Raw genomic sequence first — 21,121 nt, 5'->3', positions numbered from 1 at the left:
ATATAGACTTCTAAAGTGACAAATCTTAACTTGGGCTTTAAAATGACCAATCAACCACCACTTAAAAGGACCAATAGGAAGACTTGGTAGGCAAAAGAGGATGGGAACACTAGACTGTTGAAGCAAAAAGCCATGTTTGCATTTAACATCATCAGTCTATGCCTCTGAATATACTGATCACTTTGACATGAGGATGACTGGGTTGCATGCCTACAAACTAAAGAAACGGGAACCTTCTATTAACACAAGATTATGCCATAAAAAAAAAATTTGTACTAACACATATATAGTATATGCTTTAGGGAAACAGAAGCAAACACATTGGTTTCTGTATAGTGCTGCACCAGATTTTGCACTTTCCACTTTTAGTAAAATCGGCCCCAATCAGCTACCAGGTTATTTTGTCAAAGCTTAATTTAACAAGCTAAATATAGCAGCTGATTGGCTACCATGCATAGCTACACTAGTTTTGCACTCTCCAGTTTTAGTAAATCAACCCCACTGTATATTGTTAGCAAGGTGCCATGACATCACCTCGTCCAATCAAAGAATGCATTGCATTCACTCACAAAATGTAGAGCATTCTCTGAATGGCACCCGTGCTGAGCAGCCCACTACCTGTACACAGAATGCATCAGGCCTGCCCCTCAGCACTGGACATGAAGCAAGTGAAGATAATCAAAGTGGCGCTGTCTATTTTAGTGATTGCCAGCTTCCAAGGGCATCGGCCAGGTATAGTATTTCCTCAATTACATTGACCCAAGCTGCAACAATGTAAAGATGTAAAATTATACCATGCCTGGAAGTCATCATTAATAAAAATGCATGTATTCCAAAAAATAAAATCTTTGGAACACTGTTCTGCTTTATAAAGGAGGCATTTGACATGCAACTATAGCAAAAAAACATTCTGAAATGGAAGGGGGGGGGGGGGGCTTCAGAGTCAGGAGCTTTGGCAAGAGTTTGAGAAACAGATGAAAAAAAAATCCATGGAGTGAATCTTGAACTTTGTCCTTAAATATGGTGGTATCTCATTTCCTGTATCCTAGATTGTAAGCTCCAAGGAGCAGGTCCCTCCTATCCCTCTTGTATTGAACTGTATTGTTGCTGTATTGTCTCCCTTTATATTGTAAAGCGCTGAGCAAACTGTTGGTGCTATATCAATCCAGTATAATAATAATAATAATAATAATAATAAAGGTTCTAAAAATTTCCAGTACTATTAATTTCAGTAAACTGAACTAGTAGCAGGCAACCACAATCAACAATATGTATAATACATTGCTATGTCTGGCTTGGTCAGCCAAGGCTATAGGAAATGCAGGCATGTTATTCACCTTTTGCACCATGGTGCAAGTTACACAAGTATTTAGGGTGTAACATGCCTCCCCTCCATCCTCACAATGACCAGTAGGTACAAAGCCAGATAGTCAATAAAATAAAATTGCATTTTAGTCACTTGTTACAGAATTTTTTAAACAAACATAAAATAGGCATACATAACCACTATGTATCATGGGGGTATATATATCTAAAAAAAAACTTTGCATAGCAATTAGCCAAGTGAAAGTGCATGTACATTTGTTCTGTGCAAATGAGGCAAAATATACGTTATTAGGCCTGTGTTAAACAAATATTTTTGTTGATTTAAAATGGAAACAAAACGCATTTGGCCACTAGATTGCCCTAAGTTTTATAAAAGTTTCCTATGATATTTGTGCTAATGGTCAAATGCAATTCTTTTTTTAGAAATACACACTATGATGTTTGAGTAGCTAGATAACAGCTGCATACAAGTTTAAGAAGAATGTTTTCATTTTATTTGATAAAATACAATTATTAAATATTGAAAAAAGCTCCAAGTTCAAATATGTTTTTTAGGCAGCTCTTCTAAACCCATCTAAATTGTTCTGTAATTGAGTTTGGCCCAGGAGAGGCTGGCATTTAGAGGACAAGGTACCTCTGTTAAGAGAACAAATAGGCACTTCATTCCTCTACCAGACTGAATGAACTCACAGAGACAAATATCAACACTGTCACAGAGATTTCTTCTAAAACTTTAGCTACCTGAGTAATAAACACTTCTACTGGCAGGATTTCATATTTTCATTCTATGTGTACTAGTCACATAATCCATCGCACACAAAAATACTTTTTTTTTTTTTTCCATATTCTGAAAAAAAAAGAAAAAACCCATCTGAATATAATAGGAACCGTGCATTGGCTAAGTGGTTAATGCTTTTACTTAGAGACTCTAGCTCCTGTATCTGAATCCTACCAGGGACAATAACTGCATGCAGTTTGCATGTTTTGTCTTTGTGTGGACTTCCCTCCTACAATTCAAAGACATTCTGGCTGATCAACTGGAATATAACAAACTGGCCCTGGAGTGCATAGGTGTGTGCTCATAGGGTGTTGCAAGCCCTTTCTGTGATAGGGACTACTGTGAAGGGTACAATGTACTCCATAAAGCTGCATATTATTCCAGGGGTATAAAAATACATTTAATAAACACAATTAAGCATTTACATTGAAAATGGAGAACAGCCCAATTTGATGCACCATTACAGGTGTCTGAAGACACAACTAAAAAAAAATAAAAATAAAAGACTAACCAACTAAACACTGATTTTTTTGTTATTGCAAGTGCTCTCATTCTAATATTTAATATTATATTACTAGTTGGACTATTCATTGACCATAATGAAAAAAAACATTGCATAACAGAGCTTCTTGGTGGCTTTGTACACAGTCAACTTGACTGGTGCTAACTCATGTGCATACAGTATATTATTATACCAACAAATTGCTTGAAATCAGCCATCCGACGTGCCTAACTCTAACACCTGTGGACCATATAACCACAAAGCTGATATCTCATCTTGGTGCCCTAACCTTTTGTCGTAGCCTAATCCTAGTGCCCAGCTTCAACTTGGTGAGGCTTGCATATGAATTAAGTGCAGGGAAATTACTAAATTACAACTATAGAAAGGGAGAATACACTTCTCTATAGACATACCTTGCACTTTAGTTACACTGCAAAATACATATTAGACAACAATGAGAAACTGGACCTCATGTATAAAACTTGTAAGGGATCCGGGTTCCTTTTTTCTAGGACACAAAGCAAGCATCTGATGGTTCCATTATTTCCTCCAAATATTGCATATGCATCCATTTCATCGCTGGCTGGCTGTGTAAAAAAATGTATGTTCCTGAATCCTCCTCACACAACTACCAACATTTTGCCAGAGTGTAAAGCTAGAGAATGTATGGGAAGTCAAGTCCAGTCATGTGGTTTCTACAGAAGGGGCTTGTGGGAGTGACATTCAGCACTGCTTCTCTCTCCAAAATGTTTTAAGGCCATATCTCTTGCACCAAGGGGTAGAAATAGAAGAATTCAAAGTGAAAGGAAAGGTTTTCAGATGTCCTCACTGCTGAAAACCAGTGCTGCGATGCCCTACCAAACCCCCCCCCCCCCCCCATTGCCAGTCCCCTGTCATGACTTCAACCTCTACTGGATCCTGATAAGAAGGCCCTATCACCTGAAGACAGACCCTTTCAGAAAACAAAGAGAAAACTCAAGCCTGTGGTGTCACGTGACTGCCACTTAAGGAAAGTAAAAAAAAAAGCTTTTAGGAATTTTTTTTTTTTTGGTTGGGGGGGGCGTCTTTTCTGCAGTGCATGAAAGTGATCCTTGAGTGGGGCTTTAGTGATTACTGTCAGGCTGACTTGAATAACACTGTTGTGTTCAGACAGTATGGTTCCTTTTAGGTAAAGAACTATAAGGTTTAGGATCTACTGGTGAAAAAGGCTTTAGGTCTTTGCATTAATTGAAAATAAAAATATATATGGGACGGGAGGGCTGTATTCTAAATTGTGAGTTCCCCTTTAATAAGTGAAGAGGCACTGCATAGCAGCAGAACGCTTTTACAGTTGCCATTCCCTTCAAACAGCATTTAACAACATGCCTTGACAGGCTATGGGAATATTTACATTTCTTTCTCAGGTTCTTCATATACATGCTCAGGATAGGTGTAAAGCGCACATGCTTCCACACAAAATATAAAAATTACTTTTAGCTGGGTACAAACACAGCCTTGCCAAAAGTTAAAATCCATTTATTTTTACAAGTTGTAGCAGTTAGCAATATTGTACAATGTGTCTGTGCATGCGAGTAAATCTTTTTAATAGGAGCAGCATTTAGCTCAAGCTAGAAACATTCATTTAGAAAATGAGGGGGTATACATCAAGCATTCTTTCAGTAAGACCATTGTTTTAGATCTTAAGAATGCCGCCTGGATTAGACTGGCTCTTTGCCTTAATTAACAAAAAGCAAAGGGGCCAAAATGAAAGACTTTCCCAGAGGTTTTCCAGCTCAAAATCCCTGTTTGAGCTCTGCCACGTAGGGTAACAGCAAAAGAAATAAAAACAGTTAAGATATTTACTTGCTTAGGTTAGAAGATTATAAATGCTGGATTATAATAATATATTGAATCAAAGTAAGGATAAATACATTCTAAAAAAAAACCAAACAAACAAAACAAAAACTTTGTGATCATTTGTTTATAACAACTAGGATTCCAATTTACAATAGTTTTGATGCGTTTCCAAAAACAAAATATCAGTGTATATCACAGGACCCAGGGAGCTGACAAAACTGAATAACAATATTTATTTCTGCTGGCACACCATTGCTAGGACCTTAAATAACATTTTACAGCTGTTTACAAAAATAAAGCTACTAAAGGCAGAAAACACAGAGCACATCATGGGGAGCAGGTAAGTGAGACAACTAAAAGGTGTAGGATGCTGGCAGCAGCTGGGGATCTACTATGCCAGTGGTCGGCAAGCCGCGGCTTGCGAGCCACATGCGGCTCTTTACACACATTAATGCGACTCTCCTGTGTGCCGGGCGCCCGCTCCCCTCCCTCCTCTCGTGCTGCCGCCCCAAAAGTCAGGACTCTGCAGCTAGCCCAGCAATGGGCAAACTACGGCCCGCATACGGCCCGGCGGACCTTTTAATCCGGCCCGTGGAGCGTGGCAAACATTGGCTGTCAGGATGTAAGCGGGGCAGCGTGACTAACTCCTTTCCTCTCACAGTCCGCCCTGAAGACCGGAACGCTGCGGGAACACGGCGAGAGGAACGCGCGGAGCAAAGGTAAGTGAATTGACACAATATGGGGAATGAATTACTATAGGGGGGATGAATTACTATAGGGGGGATGAATTACTATAGGGGGGATGAATTACTATAGGGGGGATGAATTACTATATGGGGGATGAATTACTATGGGGGATGAATTGCTATATGGGGGATGTATTTTCAGTTTTAAAAATGTGGCTCTCAAAATAAATTTCAATCATGGTTTTGGCGAGATTTGGCTCAGTTGAAAAAAAAGGTTGCACACCACTGTACTATGCAGTATAGTTTTAAAGTGGTACTATACCCAGGACCCTGCATTCACTATATCTGGTCTCCCACATAACATGGAAGTGCAATTATTTTAGTAAATATAAACTGCTAAATATCTTTTCTTATCAGTAGTTAAAGCAGTTTTATGACTTCTATCAATGTTCAGTAAAGCACTGGTTAAAGCTTGTAGGAGGAGTTTTCATTCTCCCCTGATAGTCCTATGAGGCTGCATAATCCCTGACCCCGTCTGGACCGCACTGATTTGCCCTGTGCTGATCACATGCACTCTCCCAAGAGAAAAAACAAAAAAAACAAAAAACAACACTCTAGCAATACACACCAAAACAGAGCATGTCTAGTTTGCCCCCAAGGCTCCGTTAGGAGATGGATTGTGGACAGTAGAAGGGAGGATCAGAGAAGACAGGATCAAACATCCTTTTTACACAATGCGGAGGATTAAAGTGTTACTAAACCCAGGACCCTGCATTCACTATATCTGGTCTTCCACAGTACACAGAACATGGAAGTGCAATTATTTTAGTAAATATAAACTGCTAAATATCTTTTCTTAGCAGTTAGAGCAGTCTTGTGACGTCTATCAATGTCCAGCAAAGCACTGGTAAAAGCATGTAGGAGAGGTTTTCTCTCTGCTCAAGGAGGATGCAAAACCCCTGACCTTTGTCTGGGCAGTGCTGATTGGCCCTGTGCTGATCACATGCACTCTCCTAAGAAAAAAAAAACCTCTAGCAGTAGACACAAAACTGAGCATGTGCAAATGGCTTTTGTTCTGTTTGTCTTATCAGGAGATAAGATGTGGACATTTGTACAAGAGGAGCAGAGAAGTCTGGATCAAACAGCCTTTTTACACAGAGGATTAACCCCTTAGGTTCCACAGTGAGTATAACAAGCATGCTTTACTACACATACAAACTGATTTTACTGTTGTGGGTTTAGTAGCAATTCATGACAAGGGCCCCTGGAAAGGTAGGTATACAACATCGACTTATACAAGCTAATGTTACTTTTTATTCAGCAGTCTTCTGGACAATCACACAATGTCCCAGGTTCCTCTCTATCCCAGTGGTGATGACGGGCAGTCCTTAATATAGAGTAGTATTGCCCTCTACAATATTCTACTGTAAGCTCAGACAAACGTGTTAATGCAAACCAGAGGGTGTGTCCATGTGAGCTCACAAGACAAACAGTGGTCCTAGACTTCAAAGTCTGTGGGCAGCATTGGAGAGGTGATGTGTATTGTAGCTATTTTATTTGAACCTGTCTTTACCAAATTATTTTTAAATAGTTTTTTTGTAAAAGCTGGAGTTCCATTTTAAGTGAAACCCCATTTATGTTCAGGCAAAAGAAATCTGTCCTGGTATGCTGAAAGCAGGCTTAGGACAGGTTTTCACCAAGAATGACAGGTGAAAAGAGCTTTCGCTAAACCTTCTCATGGTTAAATAGGTATGCACCTGCCAGCCAATGTCAAAACATTACATTCTACAGGATAACAAAAAGAAAATAAGATTAGGACAAAATAAGCACCACCACAAATTAGCTCCCCCAAATAAATTTCTCTTGCTCTTCCCATTACACATATCAGGCAGCAAGTTCCTCCACTGACCACAGGCCTACAGGGAATCAGATTATCAATTTAAAGTGTTCACCGTTTTAGAAAAAGTGAACCGGTAAAAACACACCATACACAGACCTCACCCCCCCCCCTCCCCCCCTTATCCGATGAGCTGTCAGTGCCCACACAGATGGACCAGCAGTCCAGGCATTTGAAATACCTGCTCTTCTCCCTCTTCCCTGTGAGGTGCTTCAGGGACGGACCGGAGCAAATAACTGTGCAGGCACTGACCAATCAGAATCACTCTGGTACATCCCAGAAGCACTGCACAGAGTAGAGGAAGAAGAGTGGGGATTTAAAATCTCTGGGCAGGCACTGCAGGTTCAACATCCCTGGAGGGAAGTATAGTTGGGGGGCAATGTTAGCTCAATGTTTTGTTTTTTTTCTGAAACAGCAGGTCAAGCATGCATTATGCCAGCTGAAGAGTAACGTAGAACTTCTGGAATCAATGTAGGCCACCGCTTGTTGAGCAGGTCTTCAGTAGTGTTTGGTATATATTGAAATGGAAGGGCAATGGAGAGCAGTTGGACCCATGCTGCTTAAAATGAAAATAAAACTCAAATAGTGAAAGGTACTTGCCTAAGCCAATTCGAACTTTCAAGAACTTTAGGGTGCTAAAGCAGCATTTCGAGATGGCAAGCTACTGTATTGGCGTAAAGCAGACTACATTACGGATTTGTTTTTAATATGGATTGTATGAATCTTATATTTAGTTATGAAGTATGCCTTTTTACTATACTAAACAGGGATATTTTAAGTAAAGAAAATGCTGACAATCTGACCTAGTGTCTGTTTTGGGACTTCCTCCTACAAGACACTTCTCTTTCCTTCAACCCCAGTTCTGAATAAATTTGAGTAATGTCAGGTGGGAGATGAGGGACATTTGTTAAAGTTTGAAGCTTGGCTAGAAGGGATCAAGGAGGTTAAAACAAGACTCAAATGCAGACCAATCGTACTACTTTCAGCTGAGAGGCAGGGCAGACGTTTTTATGGAAAATGGTTTCAAACACAGAACATTCAGATACTGAAGTTTAGCTAGAATACAGGGAAGGTGAAAAGAGTGTCACAGATAATGTGCCTTAATGCTGTACAGATTAAAAATGGAATTTTAATTACAATGTGTCATGCAGCATCTCAATAAACCACAAAGAACTTCCTCTCTCATAAATTGCTATCTTCACCAGTTGTTTTATATGCTAGAATCTAGCTTAACCACATTGTCTACATACTGGTTTATTTATGAAATATTTTAAATATACTTTTGATTGTATTCATCATTAATTACCAAGAGAAGTAGTCGCTATTAAATAGTTGTTGTGATGAGGATTAAAAGAAAATAGTTCTTCTGTTTTTAGACCTCCTTGTTTGTTATACCAATTCAAAGAACTACTTTTCTATTCATTGTTGAAATCCCTTCCATCAGCTGACCTCATTAATGTTTGTGCTACATGATGAATTCACTCAGAAGGCAAATTGATAGAAATAAGTAGGTCAGTGTCTAGCAATGCCATCTCTTCACTGGACTTAAACTGTACATCTAAAGGAATTAAACCGCTAACTCTAACCCTTAGCTAAAACTGTAAAATATCTGCTCAATACAGCTGTCAATCTGATCTCCAACGACTCAAGTTAATAATGTGTATAGTATTTTTTGGAGTCGGATAAAATAGGGATTCTTTAAGAACCCCTATTTTTTTTTTTTTTTTTCACATTGTGTCAAGTTGAGATATTCCTAACACTTCCTGTCACTAAGAAAACAGAAGGGCCCATCCAGACTTATCTGCTCTAGGGTGTTGTATTAATGTGCATTATGTCATGTGTTGATGTGTTGCATTAAGGCAGCTATCTCAAATAAATTGGCTTTCAATGTACTAGAACAGATTTGGGGGGGGGGGGGGGATAAAACAAAAAAACAGATGTATCATGTTTTAACACCACAATGTACAGTAGAGCATTACTGTGCATTGTGGTAACCCAAAATGGATATGTGTCAGAGGTGCATCGCCTTAAGTCAGGGTGCCGAGAATAAGTGGCATGGAAACTTGCTAAAACATGCAACGCATTACTGCAAGCTATAAAATGGGCCCAAAGTAAATCTTTCTCCAAAATGAACAGAAATGTCCTATAACAGCTGTTATTAGACCAGATGCCTACACTGTAAGATTTCCCACTCACTCTGTTCCAGAAACATCTTTTGGATTTGTGATTACCTTCTGTCACAAAGAGGTTAATAAAAAAAAAAAAACTCCCCAACAATGACAGACAGCAATAAAAAGGTTTACAGAGGTTCTAACCCATCTGTACTCTATCCAAAAGTAAAAAATAAAAATAATTTTAGATCTATTTTATGAAGACAACTACCAAACCACATCCCATGCATGCAGATGCTTAAAGCAACCCCATCTAATAATCTCTGTTATACTTTTGAATGCAAATAAAGTAGCCTTTAGGGGCCATTCACACCACATGCGCTGGGACTGCATTGGGCAGCGATTCCAGTGCAGTCCCAGTGCATGACAAGGCAAAATGTGTCAGCTCCTTATAAGCCTGGTTCACACCACTATGTCGCAGTGGTGTGCGCTGAAAAAAAGGTACTATATGCATTACGTTTTACAGCGAAGCGCAGGGCAAGGCAATCCACTGCCACACTGCATGGCCAGCAATGCAGTTGACTTTGATATGTCTGTGACATCTCAAAGGTTATTTAATAATACAAAAAAAAAAAAAAAAAGGAAAACGTACAATGTAACGAGATTGGTGCATCATCACTGCACTGATCTTAGCCAGACTGCACCGTACACCAGTCACTGAACAGCAATACAGTGGCTGGTGTGAACAAGCCCTTAGTGGCATAAGATGATCTTAACCAAGTTGCAGTAGGTTTTTAACATAAATGTGGTTCTATAGACAGCCTCATAAGAAACTGCTTGTTAATACATTGCTTTCTCACTTTACAAGAGTTTCTCCTAACCCAAAAAAAAAAAAAAAACACAGAATAATTAGGAGAATAGTGACAATTTACAGGAAGCTGGAAGATTCTAGAAAGAAGCCATACAGATTTTAGTCAACGTATCCTCAATATAACTTGAAGTGTGATCCGTAAACTAACCATAAAATGCCAATAACACTGATCTACTCCATCATGGTATACTTGCTCTTCTGCAGTTCCCCGCTGGCATTCCTGGCTTGCCGCCCCCCCCCCCCCTCCGGGCGCTCCCTCCTCACCAACTGTGAATGACATTAGCAAGAGCCAATGGCTTCCGCTGCTGCTTATGAGCCTTTTGAGGGGAGAGAAAGAGCAGCGAATGCATCGATATCGGGCTTAGGCAAGTATAGAGGGGTGGAGAGCTGCACTCAGATTTTTGTTGCTTTAATGCGGAGAATGCATTAGGGTTAAAAAAAAAAAAAATAATAATTCTGCCTTTAAAACCACTTTAACTGCAAAAAATACAAAAGGGAGTTAGGAATCCTGCAATGAAACGGGACGCTAGAGATAATCAGTTAATGACTGTAAAAGGAAATCCGGAAAGCAGTTCAGTGTTTTGAAAGAAAACACATGCTTTGCTATCCTTGGAGCATAATTACACTAATATATTTATTGTCCTTGTCATGTACTTTAAGACTGACCACACAAGATTAGGATAGTTCAGTTGATAAGAAATGAAAAAAAAAATGCCAAAACCAGTTGTATTCAGGTCCAGGTTTTGTTCGGCACAGTTCCCCATGTTCCAACTCCCTCTAGCCAGCCCTGAACCTCCTCTTAAGTTTTCAGTGTTCGCTTTTAAGCCTTACAGAGAATGTTTGATCACAACTGAACAAGGTGATGAGGTAGTATGAATAAAAAGAACAACTTGATCTACCTTAAGAGCACAGAATATACAGGAATCCCCCATACACTTGTGTGTAGTTAGTTGTCGGAAGCTCCTTCGAAATATGTCAAGATGCCACAAAACCTGCCAAAAGGAAAAACAGATTAGTATATGTTAAAGCAGCAATAGTCAATGCAACTAGCCATACAACATATACGGCTTAACATGTCTGAAAATCTGATAGTCAGTTTCTCAACATTTTAGGTACACCTTGCTAGTGCCAAGAAAATATCCCCCACACCATTACTACACCACCATCATCAGCCTGAATCATTGATACAAGGCAGGATGGAGCCATGCTTTCATGTTTACGCCAAATTCTGATCCTACCATCGGAATGTCGCAGCTGAAATCAAGACTCATCAGACCAGGCAACATTTTTCCAATAATCTATTGTCAAATGGAGAGCCAGTGTGAATTGTACCCTCTGTTTATTGTTTGCAGCTGACAGGAGTGGCACCTGGTTTTGTCTTCTGCTGCTTTAGTCCATCTGCTTCAAGACTTGATGTGTTGATGTGTTGTGCATTCAGAGATGGTATTCTGCATACCTAGGTTGTAATGAGTGGTTATCTGCGTTACTGTTACCTATCATCTCGAACAAGTCTGCCCATTCTCCTCTGACATCTACAAGGCATTTTCATCCACACAACTGCCACTCACCGGATATTTTCTCTTTTTTTATACCGTTCTCTGTAAACCCTAGAGATGGATGTGCGTGAAATCCCAGTAGGTCAACAGTTTTTAAAATACTCCAATACTGCCTAAATGCATTGAGTTGCTACCACATGATTGGCTATTTACCAATTTGTGTTACCAAGCAATTGAACAGGTGTACCTAATAAAGTGGCCAGTGAGTGTATATTAATTGCTAGGGATAGCATAATGTTTGTGTTTCAGCTACTGTCAGTTAGCATGACAATCCATATGCAGTGGGTATAGGAAATAATCATACCCCCCCCTTTAAAATAATCACACTTTGTTGCTTTGCAGCCTGAAATTACAGTTTGTTTTATCTGGCTGTATTTACTCTATGCAACTTATAACATCCAAGTGAAAGCTATAACACCAACATGTAAATAAAAAACAGAATCATGAGTAGAAAAAGCATCACCCCCTTGTGTCAGTTATTTTGTTGAACCACCTTTTGCTTCAATTATAGCATTTAGTCTATTGGAATATGTATCTACTAATTCTGCACAAGTAGACTTTGCAATATTCCCCCACTCTTCTTTGCACAACTGCTCAAGTACAGTTAACCACTCCCCGACCGCCCTATTGCAGAAGTACTGCTACAGGGTGGCAGGGTTGTGCAAAATCATGTACATATACGTGATTTTATATTTCCGGGTAGGGGGCGCGCACGCTCCCTACCTGCACCACTAGTGACTCCTCGGCATGTCAATAACTGGGTCCCGGCCACAGATTCTCGTCCAGGACTCAGTGATCGTCGGCAGAGCTGACAGGGGAGAGGTCTGTATGTAAACAATACAGATCTCTCCCATGTCATCACGAACAGGCTGCCTTGTATTGCTCTGCACAGCAGAGAAATACAAAGCAGCTTGTCTACACAGTAAAAACACACGTACCACACAGTTAACCCTTTCATCGCCCCAGATGGTAACCCCTTCCGTCCCAGTGAAATGAGTACAGAGTCAGTGCTTTTTATTTGCACTGATCACTGTATTAGTGTCAGTGGCAGTTCCCCCCCCAGTGTCAGAATGCCTGCCGCAGTATCGCTATAAGTCGCTGATCACCACCATTACTAGAATATTCCACTATATATACTGCCATTTGTAGATGCTATAACTTTCATGTAAAACCAATTAAGTTACATGTATTAGGATTTTGTTCTTAGCAAAGATATGTAGCAGAATACATTTTGGCCTAAATTTATGACGAAATTTGATTAAATTTTTTTATTGGACATGTTCAATAGCAAAAAGTAAAAATCTTGTGTTTTTTTTTTTTTTTTTTTCAAAATGCTCTGCCTTTTTTTGTTTATAGCACAAAAAATAAAAACGCACAGGTGATCAAAGCTCGATTTGTGTGTGTTTCATTTAAGTACAATGTTGCATGACCACGCAATTGTCAGTTAAAGTAATGGAGCTCTGTGCCGTATTGCAAAAAATGGCCTGGTCAGGAAGGGGGGGGGGGGGGTAAATCCTCTGGAGGGCAAGTGGTTAAACTTGATGGTGGCCGTTTGTGGACTGCAGTCTTCAAGTCATTGTAAGGACATTCACCTTTCTCTCCTTCAACCACTGTGTGGTCATTTCTGCTGTGTGCTTTGGGTCACTGTCATGTTGGAAAGTAAACCTTCACATTGACAACTTTCTGTAAGAAGGCAGCAGATTTTCGTCAAGAATTTGACAGTATTTAACAAAATTTTTCCTGGGAAGTACTCCTGCCCCTGCTGCAAAGGAACACCCCCATAACAGGATATTACCACCTTCATGCTTTACTGTAAGAATGGTGTTATTTGGATGGTGAGCTGTATTGGATTTTTGCCAGACATATCGTTTATTGTTGAGGCCTGATAATTCAATTTTATTCTCATCTGACCATAACACCTTTTTTCCCATGTGGCCTCAGAACCTTCAAGGTGCATCTTGGCAAAGCTCAGTCGTGACTGCAAGTGACCTTTCTTGAAGAGTGTTTTTTTTTTTTTTTTTTTGCAACAATCCCATACAAGTCACATTTGTGGAGAATTTGTGATATTGTTGTCACATGCACACAATAACCACTCTGTCAGCTTCCTGCAACTGCTTCAGAGTTGCTGTAGGCCTCTTGGTAGCCTCTCTGACTGTTTCATCCAGTTTGGAGCGACATCCTGATGCAGGGAGGGTCTGTGTTGTACCAAATACCTAAAACTTCACTGTGCTTCTAGACATTGATAAAGCCTTTGAGATTGTTTTAGTATCCATTTCCTGACTTCTGCCTATCCACAACTTTATCACAGGGATCTTTTGACAGTGCCTTGCCACCCATAGTTGTTTGCTTCAGTTGCACTACCAGAGACTGAAATGCTCCAGGAAAACACTTTTCATGCTGAGCTAATCAAAATGACCACAGCTGAACAAAGTTGAAAGTCAAGTGGCTTTTTGTGACATTGAGAAGGCAATTAGCTACACCTGACCTTTTTCTAACTCAGTGATTCTTTATTTGAATTTTTTTTTTTAACCTTTTCTGACATGTTGGTAGTATACATTTCCCTTGGATGTTATAAGTTACAGAGTAAATACAGCTGGATAAAACAGAAACCGTGTCTGTCTTCATTTCAGGCTGAAGAGAAACAAAATGTGATTATTTTAAAGGGAGGTGATTATTTTCTATAACCACTAAGTTTACTTGAAAAAAAAACTTCTTTCATGGTGTGAGAGCTGCCTGCTTGCTGGCCATTTCCAGAACTTCACTGTGATTCCCTGCATGCTTTACAGCTTCCCCTCCACTGTTTATTTTCAATCTCTAAGGAATATAAATCCCCTGGTACCTTGCTGCCTGCAAGCAGTGATTCCAGTACCGACTCCTCTCAGTACCTCTATGATTCACAATGCAGGCTCTGGAGTGTGTGACAACAGTACCTATTTATACTGCATAGTGTAGCCTCTCAACCAAGGGGTGTCTTGGCAAAATATCTAAAAATTGCCAAAAACGTGTATACAAACCAGCAGGTGGAACAAGCCTGCACTGGAATAATACTCAGTATCAGTGAGCAAAAGTGTATTTGCTTTGTAAGAATAAATCACCTCTAATGTTGGGTGTCCTACATGTGTGGATGTTTCTGCGTTATACAAAACTAGAATAATTTTTCACATTTTAGAATGGGGTGCCTCAAGACTGTCCATAATTTTAAAGGGTGCCTTGACTGAAAAAAGGTTGAGAAACACTGACATAGTGAATACGTTACAGAATTCAAATAAATGTATGAAATCCTTCAGAAATTAAGTTTACAGACTTCATGATCATTCAGATTAAAAGGAGTGGGCTAGAAATAACTGAAATACAATGTTGAAAGGAAATATTTTACATTTTTACCATATATTCACTAACAAGAATTAAACAAGCTTTAAAACAAGGTCTCACTGATCTCTGTACCTACAAGTAAAGTGGAATAAAGTCACAAACAAGCACAAATAGTCTACTCTTAAGCCCTGTACACATAATAAGAATATCGGACAAATTATCTTTTTTTTTTTTTTTTTTAACACTTCCCTCCTCTATCCAGACCACAACCAAAAAAAGGTTTTACGTAGAGATACACTATAAAGCTAATAGGGTCACTCAACACACCATACTTTGATATTTTGTCTGGAACTGAAAAATGACTGGATCCAGGATTAAAATTAACACACTGAATAATAGGGTTTTTTTTTTTTTTTTTTTTAAACCAATGAAAGATAAATGGCCAACCTACAAGTTGTGGACCACTTAACTACTGCTACATTATTTGGCAATACATTTTAAATTTATGAAACTGCAGCAACACATTTTAAATTTTTAGACAAGGAAAACTTTTTCTTTAGTAATGTGTTTCTTACAAGAACCATTTTATTTTCAAGCAAACCACTCAGCGGGCTGAGATGCATGGGGGTGCCCTTAAGAATGAACGGCAGCCCTGTGTGTCTCTACAGAACAGGGCATTGTGGCTTCGGCTTCAGGTACGGGAATAGTTGTGATTCCCACAGCCGCTCAAATATGACCCCAGCCTTAGGTTGTGACAGCAAAGGAGATTCCACCTTTCCTTGTTCCGGGTGCATTTCTGCATGCGCATTTGACGCGTTCTGGTTCACCCCCCCCCCCCCTTTCATTACATGCTACACCGATATTTAGGGTGTAACATTTAACATGTTATGAATGGAACGGACCCCGCTTTGACAGCTATTGGAGGTTCTTCTCTCCCCGCTGTGGAGTGCCGTGGTAGTTCATCAATTCTTCCTGTCAGTATGTCTGCTTGCTCGTATATCCCGTAGTCATATCAAATTAAACAAGTGTTTGAGTTTATCAACAAGTAACCTTCAGGAGATACCACAAAGAAAGGTTCTACATACTCAAACACTAAAATCAAGGTTCTGTTGCATGTATGAGAGTAGGGGGCTCTCTCTCTACAAAAAAGCCTGTTGACCAATCCTATTGATGAACACCAACATACCCAGGGTAAGCTGGATGAACCTAGAATGGAAGTCAACATACACAAATTTGGCTGTACCAAAGGTAAATATGATGTTAAATATGTAACTTTCTGCATAGATACTTTGGCTAGGTTCACACTGCGCCATTCTAAAAGCAGTCCATGTTGGATCGCTTTTTACAGGGCAGCTAAGCAGCAGCTTTCAGGTGTTTAGGGGGCAATCTGATTGCCTTTGTGTTTTTGCTTTATTATCTTTGCTGAAGGGCAATTTAAAATGGAGTCAACAGCTCCACTGACTTAAATCTGCAAGTTTGACAACTTAACAAGCAATATTAAATTCCTTGTGGGTGGTTGGGGGTGAGGGAGGGGGTAAAACCGTGACTCAACCAATGGTTTTTGCTGCTCATATGAAAATGGCCTTACGCCTGGTTCATCTCTGAGAAAACTGAAGTGCTTTTCTAGAAGCATTCACACATGACATGAGGATTCAAATTTCATCCTTTATAGTATACATTACCTTTACATGTGCATTTATGAATATTAAGAATAGTTCTCTTAACTAGTTTCAATGGCCCTTAGCTATTCTGATCTTCCCAAATAATAAAGTGCCCAAGATGTAGAAAGCCACTCCAAATTATTTACTTGAGACAAGGCAAACAGTACAACTGGGTAGCATTTCTAGGAGAATGCATTCCCACAAGCTGGAATAATATTGTTTTATTACAGGGAGTACAGAAAGGCTTGTCTCTAAGATACTTGACATTCTCCAAGAATAGTCTGTAAGTATATTCAATAGTGTAGCCAGTCAAACTTCTGGCTCTGCCCATTCTTCAGCTCAAAGCTATGCAAATAGAAATAACATCACGGAAATTCCCATTAATGTCTTAGTCATAAGACCATGACGGGAACACCCTGTTGACTGCATGAAACAAATTATATTAGGTTATTAAAATAGCAGTCTCATTAAGAATTAAATACTATAACCTGACATATCCTGCTGACTTCAGATGCTTTCACAGTGAATAAGAATCTACTCAAATTATAGTAAAAGTTACAACATATATGTTATGACTGATTATTATGGTGAAGTGCGAGTACCGTAATCAGCATGAATTTCATCAGCAGAGTTCTATAAAACATAAGATATCTTCAGCCCGTGAATACTCCCCCTTTTTTCACTGAGCTACCCCCACAACAACTGCAAAGAAAATAAGAACTAATAGCAGGGAGAGAAAAAAAAATAAACATAAGTGATCATTTGCACTTAAAAAGACATGGCCACCAGCTAATTCAATGACAATCCCTCCTAATAACCCACACCGCAGCCGAGGTATACTCCATGATCCACACTTCCCCATTACCTCTCCACTGCAGGGGCCAGTGTTAGAGATTAGCCAGGTGGATGACCCCAAACATTACAGTGCTTGGGCATGGAAACTGGACATTAACTGGTTGCCATCAAGCCACTGTATTAAAATGGCCACAGGGCAGCACCCCTGCGCAAAATCATGGTTTAAAACGTCATTTTACAAAACAGGTAGGGGGCACGCGAGGTGCGTGCCCGCCCTACCTGTGCCGCCGATCATGGCCGCGGCTGTCAATCACTGGGTCCCGGCGATTACCAGCAATGACTAACAGGGAGCATGACTGCAGCTCTGCTCCCTGTCAGTTCCTAACACACTGATCCTGAGAGCGGAGTTTAGCTCTCGGGATCAGTGTGTTCCTGTGAAGCACACAACCCGCCCACTAGTAAAACACTTCCCTCACACAGTTAACCCTTTGATTGAATAAAAATGTTAACCCCTTCCACCCCAGTGCCATTAGTACAGTGTCAGTGGGTTTTTTTTTTTCCACTGATCACTGTATTGGTGTCACTGGGGATGTCAGTGACCCCAAGTCCGTTCCCCCCCAGTGTCAAAATGTCCGCCGCAGTCCCGCCATAAGTCGCTGATCACTGTCATAAATTACTGATCACCACCATACGTTGCTGATCGCCATTATTATTTAAAAAAAAAAACCCGGTATCTTTCCTGCCATTTGTAGATGCTATAACTTTCATGTAAACCAATTAATTTACACGTATTGGGATTTATTTATTTTTTTTTTAGCAAAGACATGTCACAAAATACATTTTGGCCATAATTTATGACAAAATAGATTTTTACATTTTTTTACTGTACGTTTTATATCAAAAAGTCCAAAATATTGTTTTTCTCAAAATACCACCGAAAGAAAGCTCAATTCGTGGGAAAAAAAAAAGGACTTAAATTTAATTTGGGTGCAGTGTTGCATGACTGTGTAATTGTCAGTTAAAGTAACGCAGCACCGTAACACAAACTGCTTCTGTAACCGCTTCCTGGCCACCCTATAGCAAAAATACTGCTACATGGCGGCATGGGTGCACAAAATCACATGCACAAAATCACACACACACACACATATATATATATATATATATATATATATATATATACACACACACACACACACAATTCGCACTCCTGTGGTTTTCACGCCCCTCCCAGATGGCATCAGATTGCCAGTCAGTACACCAGTCATCACATTTAACCCCTTGACTGCCAGGAACACGCTCATGCACAATAAACCTCCACTGCTAGTATAGTGTCTGAACGGATCAATATCTTTGATCAGATCAGCACTATACCAGCGTTCACATTAGTATAGCGTTCTCAAAAATGCAGCATTAGCAGGATCAGCCCCGGCACCTGCATTTAGCCCCTACTCTTACACCCCCCTCCCCTTCTCCCCCAGCAAGTGCAGTGTCAGTAGGTCCGTGTCACTTGATACATTGCACACAAAACCGCAGTGTTCGCAGAATCAGGCCTGATCTCTGTTAGCACTTGTCGGTAAATTTTGAGGACTCTCATATGCAGCAGAGTGCCAGTACTAGTGCCACGCTACCTTTTGGTCAACTGGAGAGCACCAGCGGTCTAGTACATCTTGGTCTTTCACATATCTCTTAGATTGTAAGCTCCCAGGATCAGGGCCCTCCTAACTCTCTTGTATTTAACTGTATTGTCTCCTCTTATACTGTAAAGCGCTAAGCGCCATATAAATCCTGTATAATCATAATACCAGCACTGCAGTATGACTTGGTGACGTGGCGAGTTCCATAAGTCCAGTACAAGCCGGTGCAGTGGCAAGCACAAGTATTGTCCCGCAGCCACCAAGAATTCGCACACAGGCCCATAGAGCTCCTAGTATCCTTCCGGATGTGCTTGCAAATCCCGACTGACAGCCCACAAATTCTGCAGCACCTGTACTTCCCCCATTCACTGCACAACCCGAAATTCAGGTGGAAATAGCAAATTTAACTACTCCCCTAGATTTTTGGAGCTGTTTTTCATGGAATATCTGTATGCGTTGATTGTGGATCAAAGCAATTTATATGCACAACATTTTATCGCCACCAACCCAAATTCAAACCTTGCCAGACCAGTCACATGGAAACTCATTACGGTTTCCAAATGTAAATTTTTTTGGGGCCTAACCCTCAACATGGGCATTACTAAAAAAAAATGAATTGTGGATTTATTGGTCCAGACCCGATTCATCATATGCCGTGTTCTCTGCTGCCATGGCCAGGCATAGATATGAGAGTACAATTTGTTTTATGCATTTCAACGACAATGCACTCTGTCATCCTCGGGGTAACCCTGAATTTGACAGGCACCACAAAATTCAGCTCCTCGCAAATCACCTTAACCAAAAATTTGCAGATGTCTATACTCCCCAGCAAAAAATCTGCGTCCCTGATTAATTTTCCTGGACGCCTTGCATTCAAACAATTTCTCCCCAGCAAGCGTGCCAGATATGGGGTCAAGATGTAGAAGACCTGTGAGAGGACACCAGGCTATACTTAAACGTTTCGGATTTACGGCTGAAAAGATAATCACATGGAGCCCAACAGATGCCCAGACTACATGGGGAGTAGGGACAAGATAGTTTGGAACTTGGTGACATCCTTTTTCCATATGGGGTACCACTTATACGTGGACAATTTTTAATCAAACGTGCCACTATTTAGACATTTGTTCAATCTTGGAACTGGCGCATGTGGCAAATTGTGACCTAATTTGTGTCCACCATTAGAAGTGGGTGGATGCAGGATGGTATATTCTAATGGTGGGCATACCATACACTTTTTCTGGCAGAGATTTCTTTTTTTCATTCAGTCCGCAGGCTGCATACAGAACAAAAAAAAGAACATAGCATATATACCCAACAAGGATCAGAGATGTACTGGTACATCACTAGACTTTGAATGGTTATACCAGGATGATGCCTACAGCTGCAGGCATTATCCTGGTATAATTTTTTTCAGCTGGCGATCGGCTTTCATATAAAATCAATCCTAGTAGCTAATTAGCTGCAGGATTGCTTTTACAAGCAGCGGGAGATTATGCCCCCCCTCCCCCGCTGTCTTCCATGGCCTTCTCGGGCAGTCTCGTGCCATCGGGGGAACCTGAGAATGCAGCCGGTATTTCTGCCAGCTGACCATAGAGCTGATTGGAGACCAGAGTGGTGCCAATCATCTCTATAGCCTAAGAAATCAGAAGCTACGTGCATTTCATCACTTCAGTTTCGCAGGATATAAACTGCGCCATTTGTAAATTGGGAAAGCATCTGATCACACCGATCTTGGTTTGATTAGATAATGTAAGGGAAGAGGAGATATCTAGAGTCTGATAGACCCCAGATTTCTGAAAAAAGAATATATGACAATGCCCATTGAAGTTATAGGGGATATTTGCATTCCCTGTGATAGCATTAAAAGTGATCCAAAAAGAAAAAAAAAAATTTAAAAAGGTACAGTGTAAAAGTAATAAAAAAATTCAAAATAACTTGTGTGCGCAAGCATTGACCCTGTGCCGGTATGTAAACAGCAGTTGCTGTAATTGTAACACTAGACCTCTGTAAATCTAGAATGGTAGCTTTTAAAGGCTTATAAAGCATTGCCTATGGATATTAAAAATGTATGCAGTTTTTTTAAAGCATGTCATGTTTGGTATCTATTTACTCGGCATCCCATCATCTTTTATATTTTACCAAATAATTGG

The 21,121-nt window shown here is 40.1% G+C and overlaps 1 protein-coding gene across 3 annotated transcripts in view; it reads right to left on the bottom strand.

The window, feature by feature from the left end:
- USP54 (ubiquitin specific peptidase 54) overlaps positions 1 to 21,121 on the bottom strand; it is a 145,238-nt gene that overhangs the window by 16,605 nt on the left and 107,512 nt on the right. For all 3 annotated transcript variants that reach the window (XM_089680199.1, XM_089680198.1, XM_089680201.1), the window contains exon 3: positions 10,907 to 10,999. In XM_089680199.1, coding sequence (XP_089536325.1) covers positions 10,907 to 10,999 — 93 coding nt within the window. The remainder of the gene's footprint in view (positions 1 to 10,906; positions 11,000 to 21,121) is intronic.

This window comes from Staurois parvus, unplaced genomic scaffold (genome assembly GCF_062004578.1).
Source record: "Staurois parvus isolate SC_StPar_1 unplaced genomic scaffold, SC_StPar_1.0 ptg000236l, whole genome shotgun sequence".
Classification (NCBI taxonomy): domain Eukaryota; kingdom Metazoa; phylum Chordata; class Amphibia; order Anura; family Ranidae; genus Staurois; species Staurois parvus.
The sequence above is the reverse complement of the archived record's forward strand: the minus strand, read 5'-3'. Positions and strand labels throughout refer to the sequence as shown.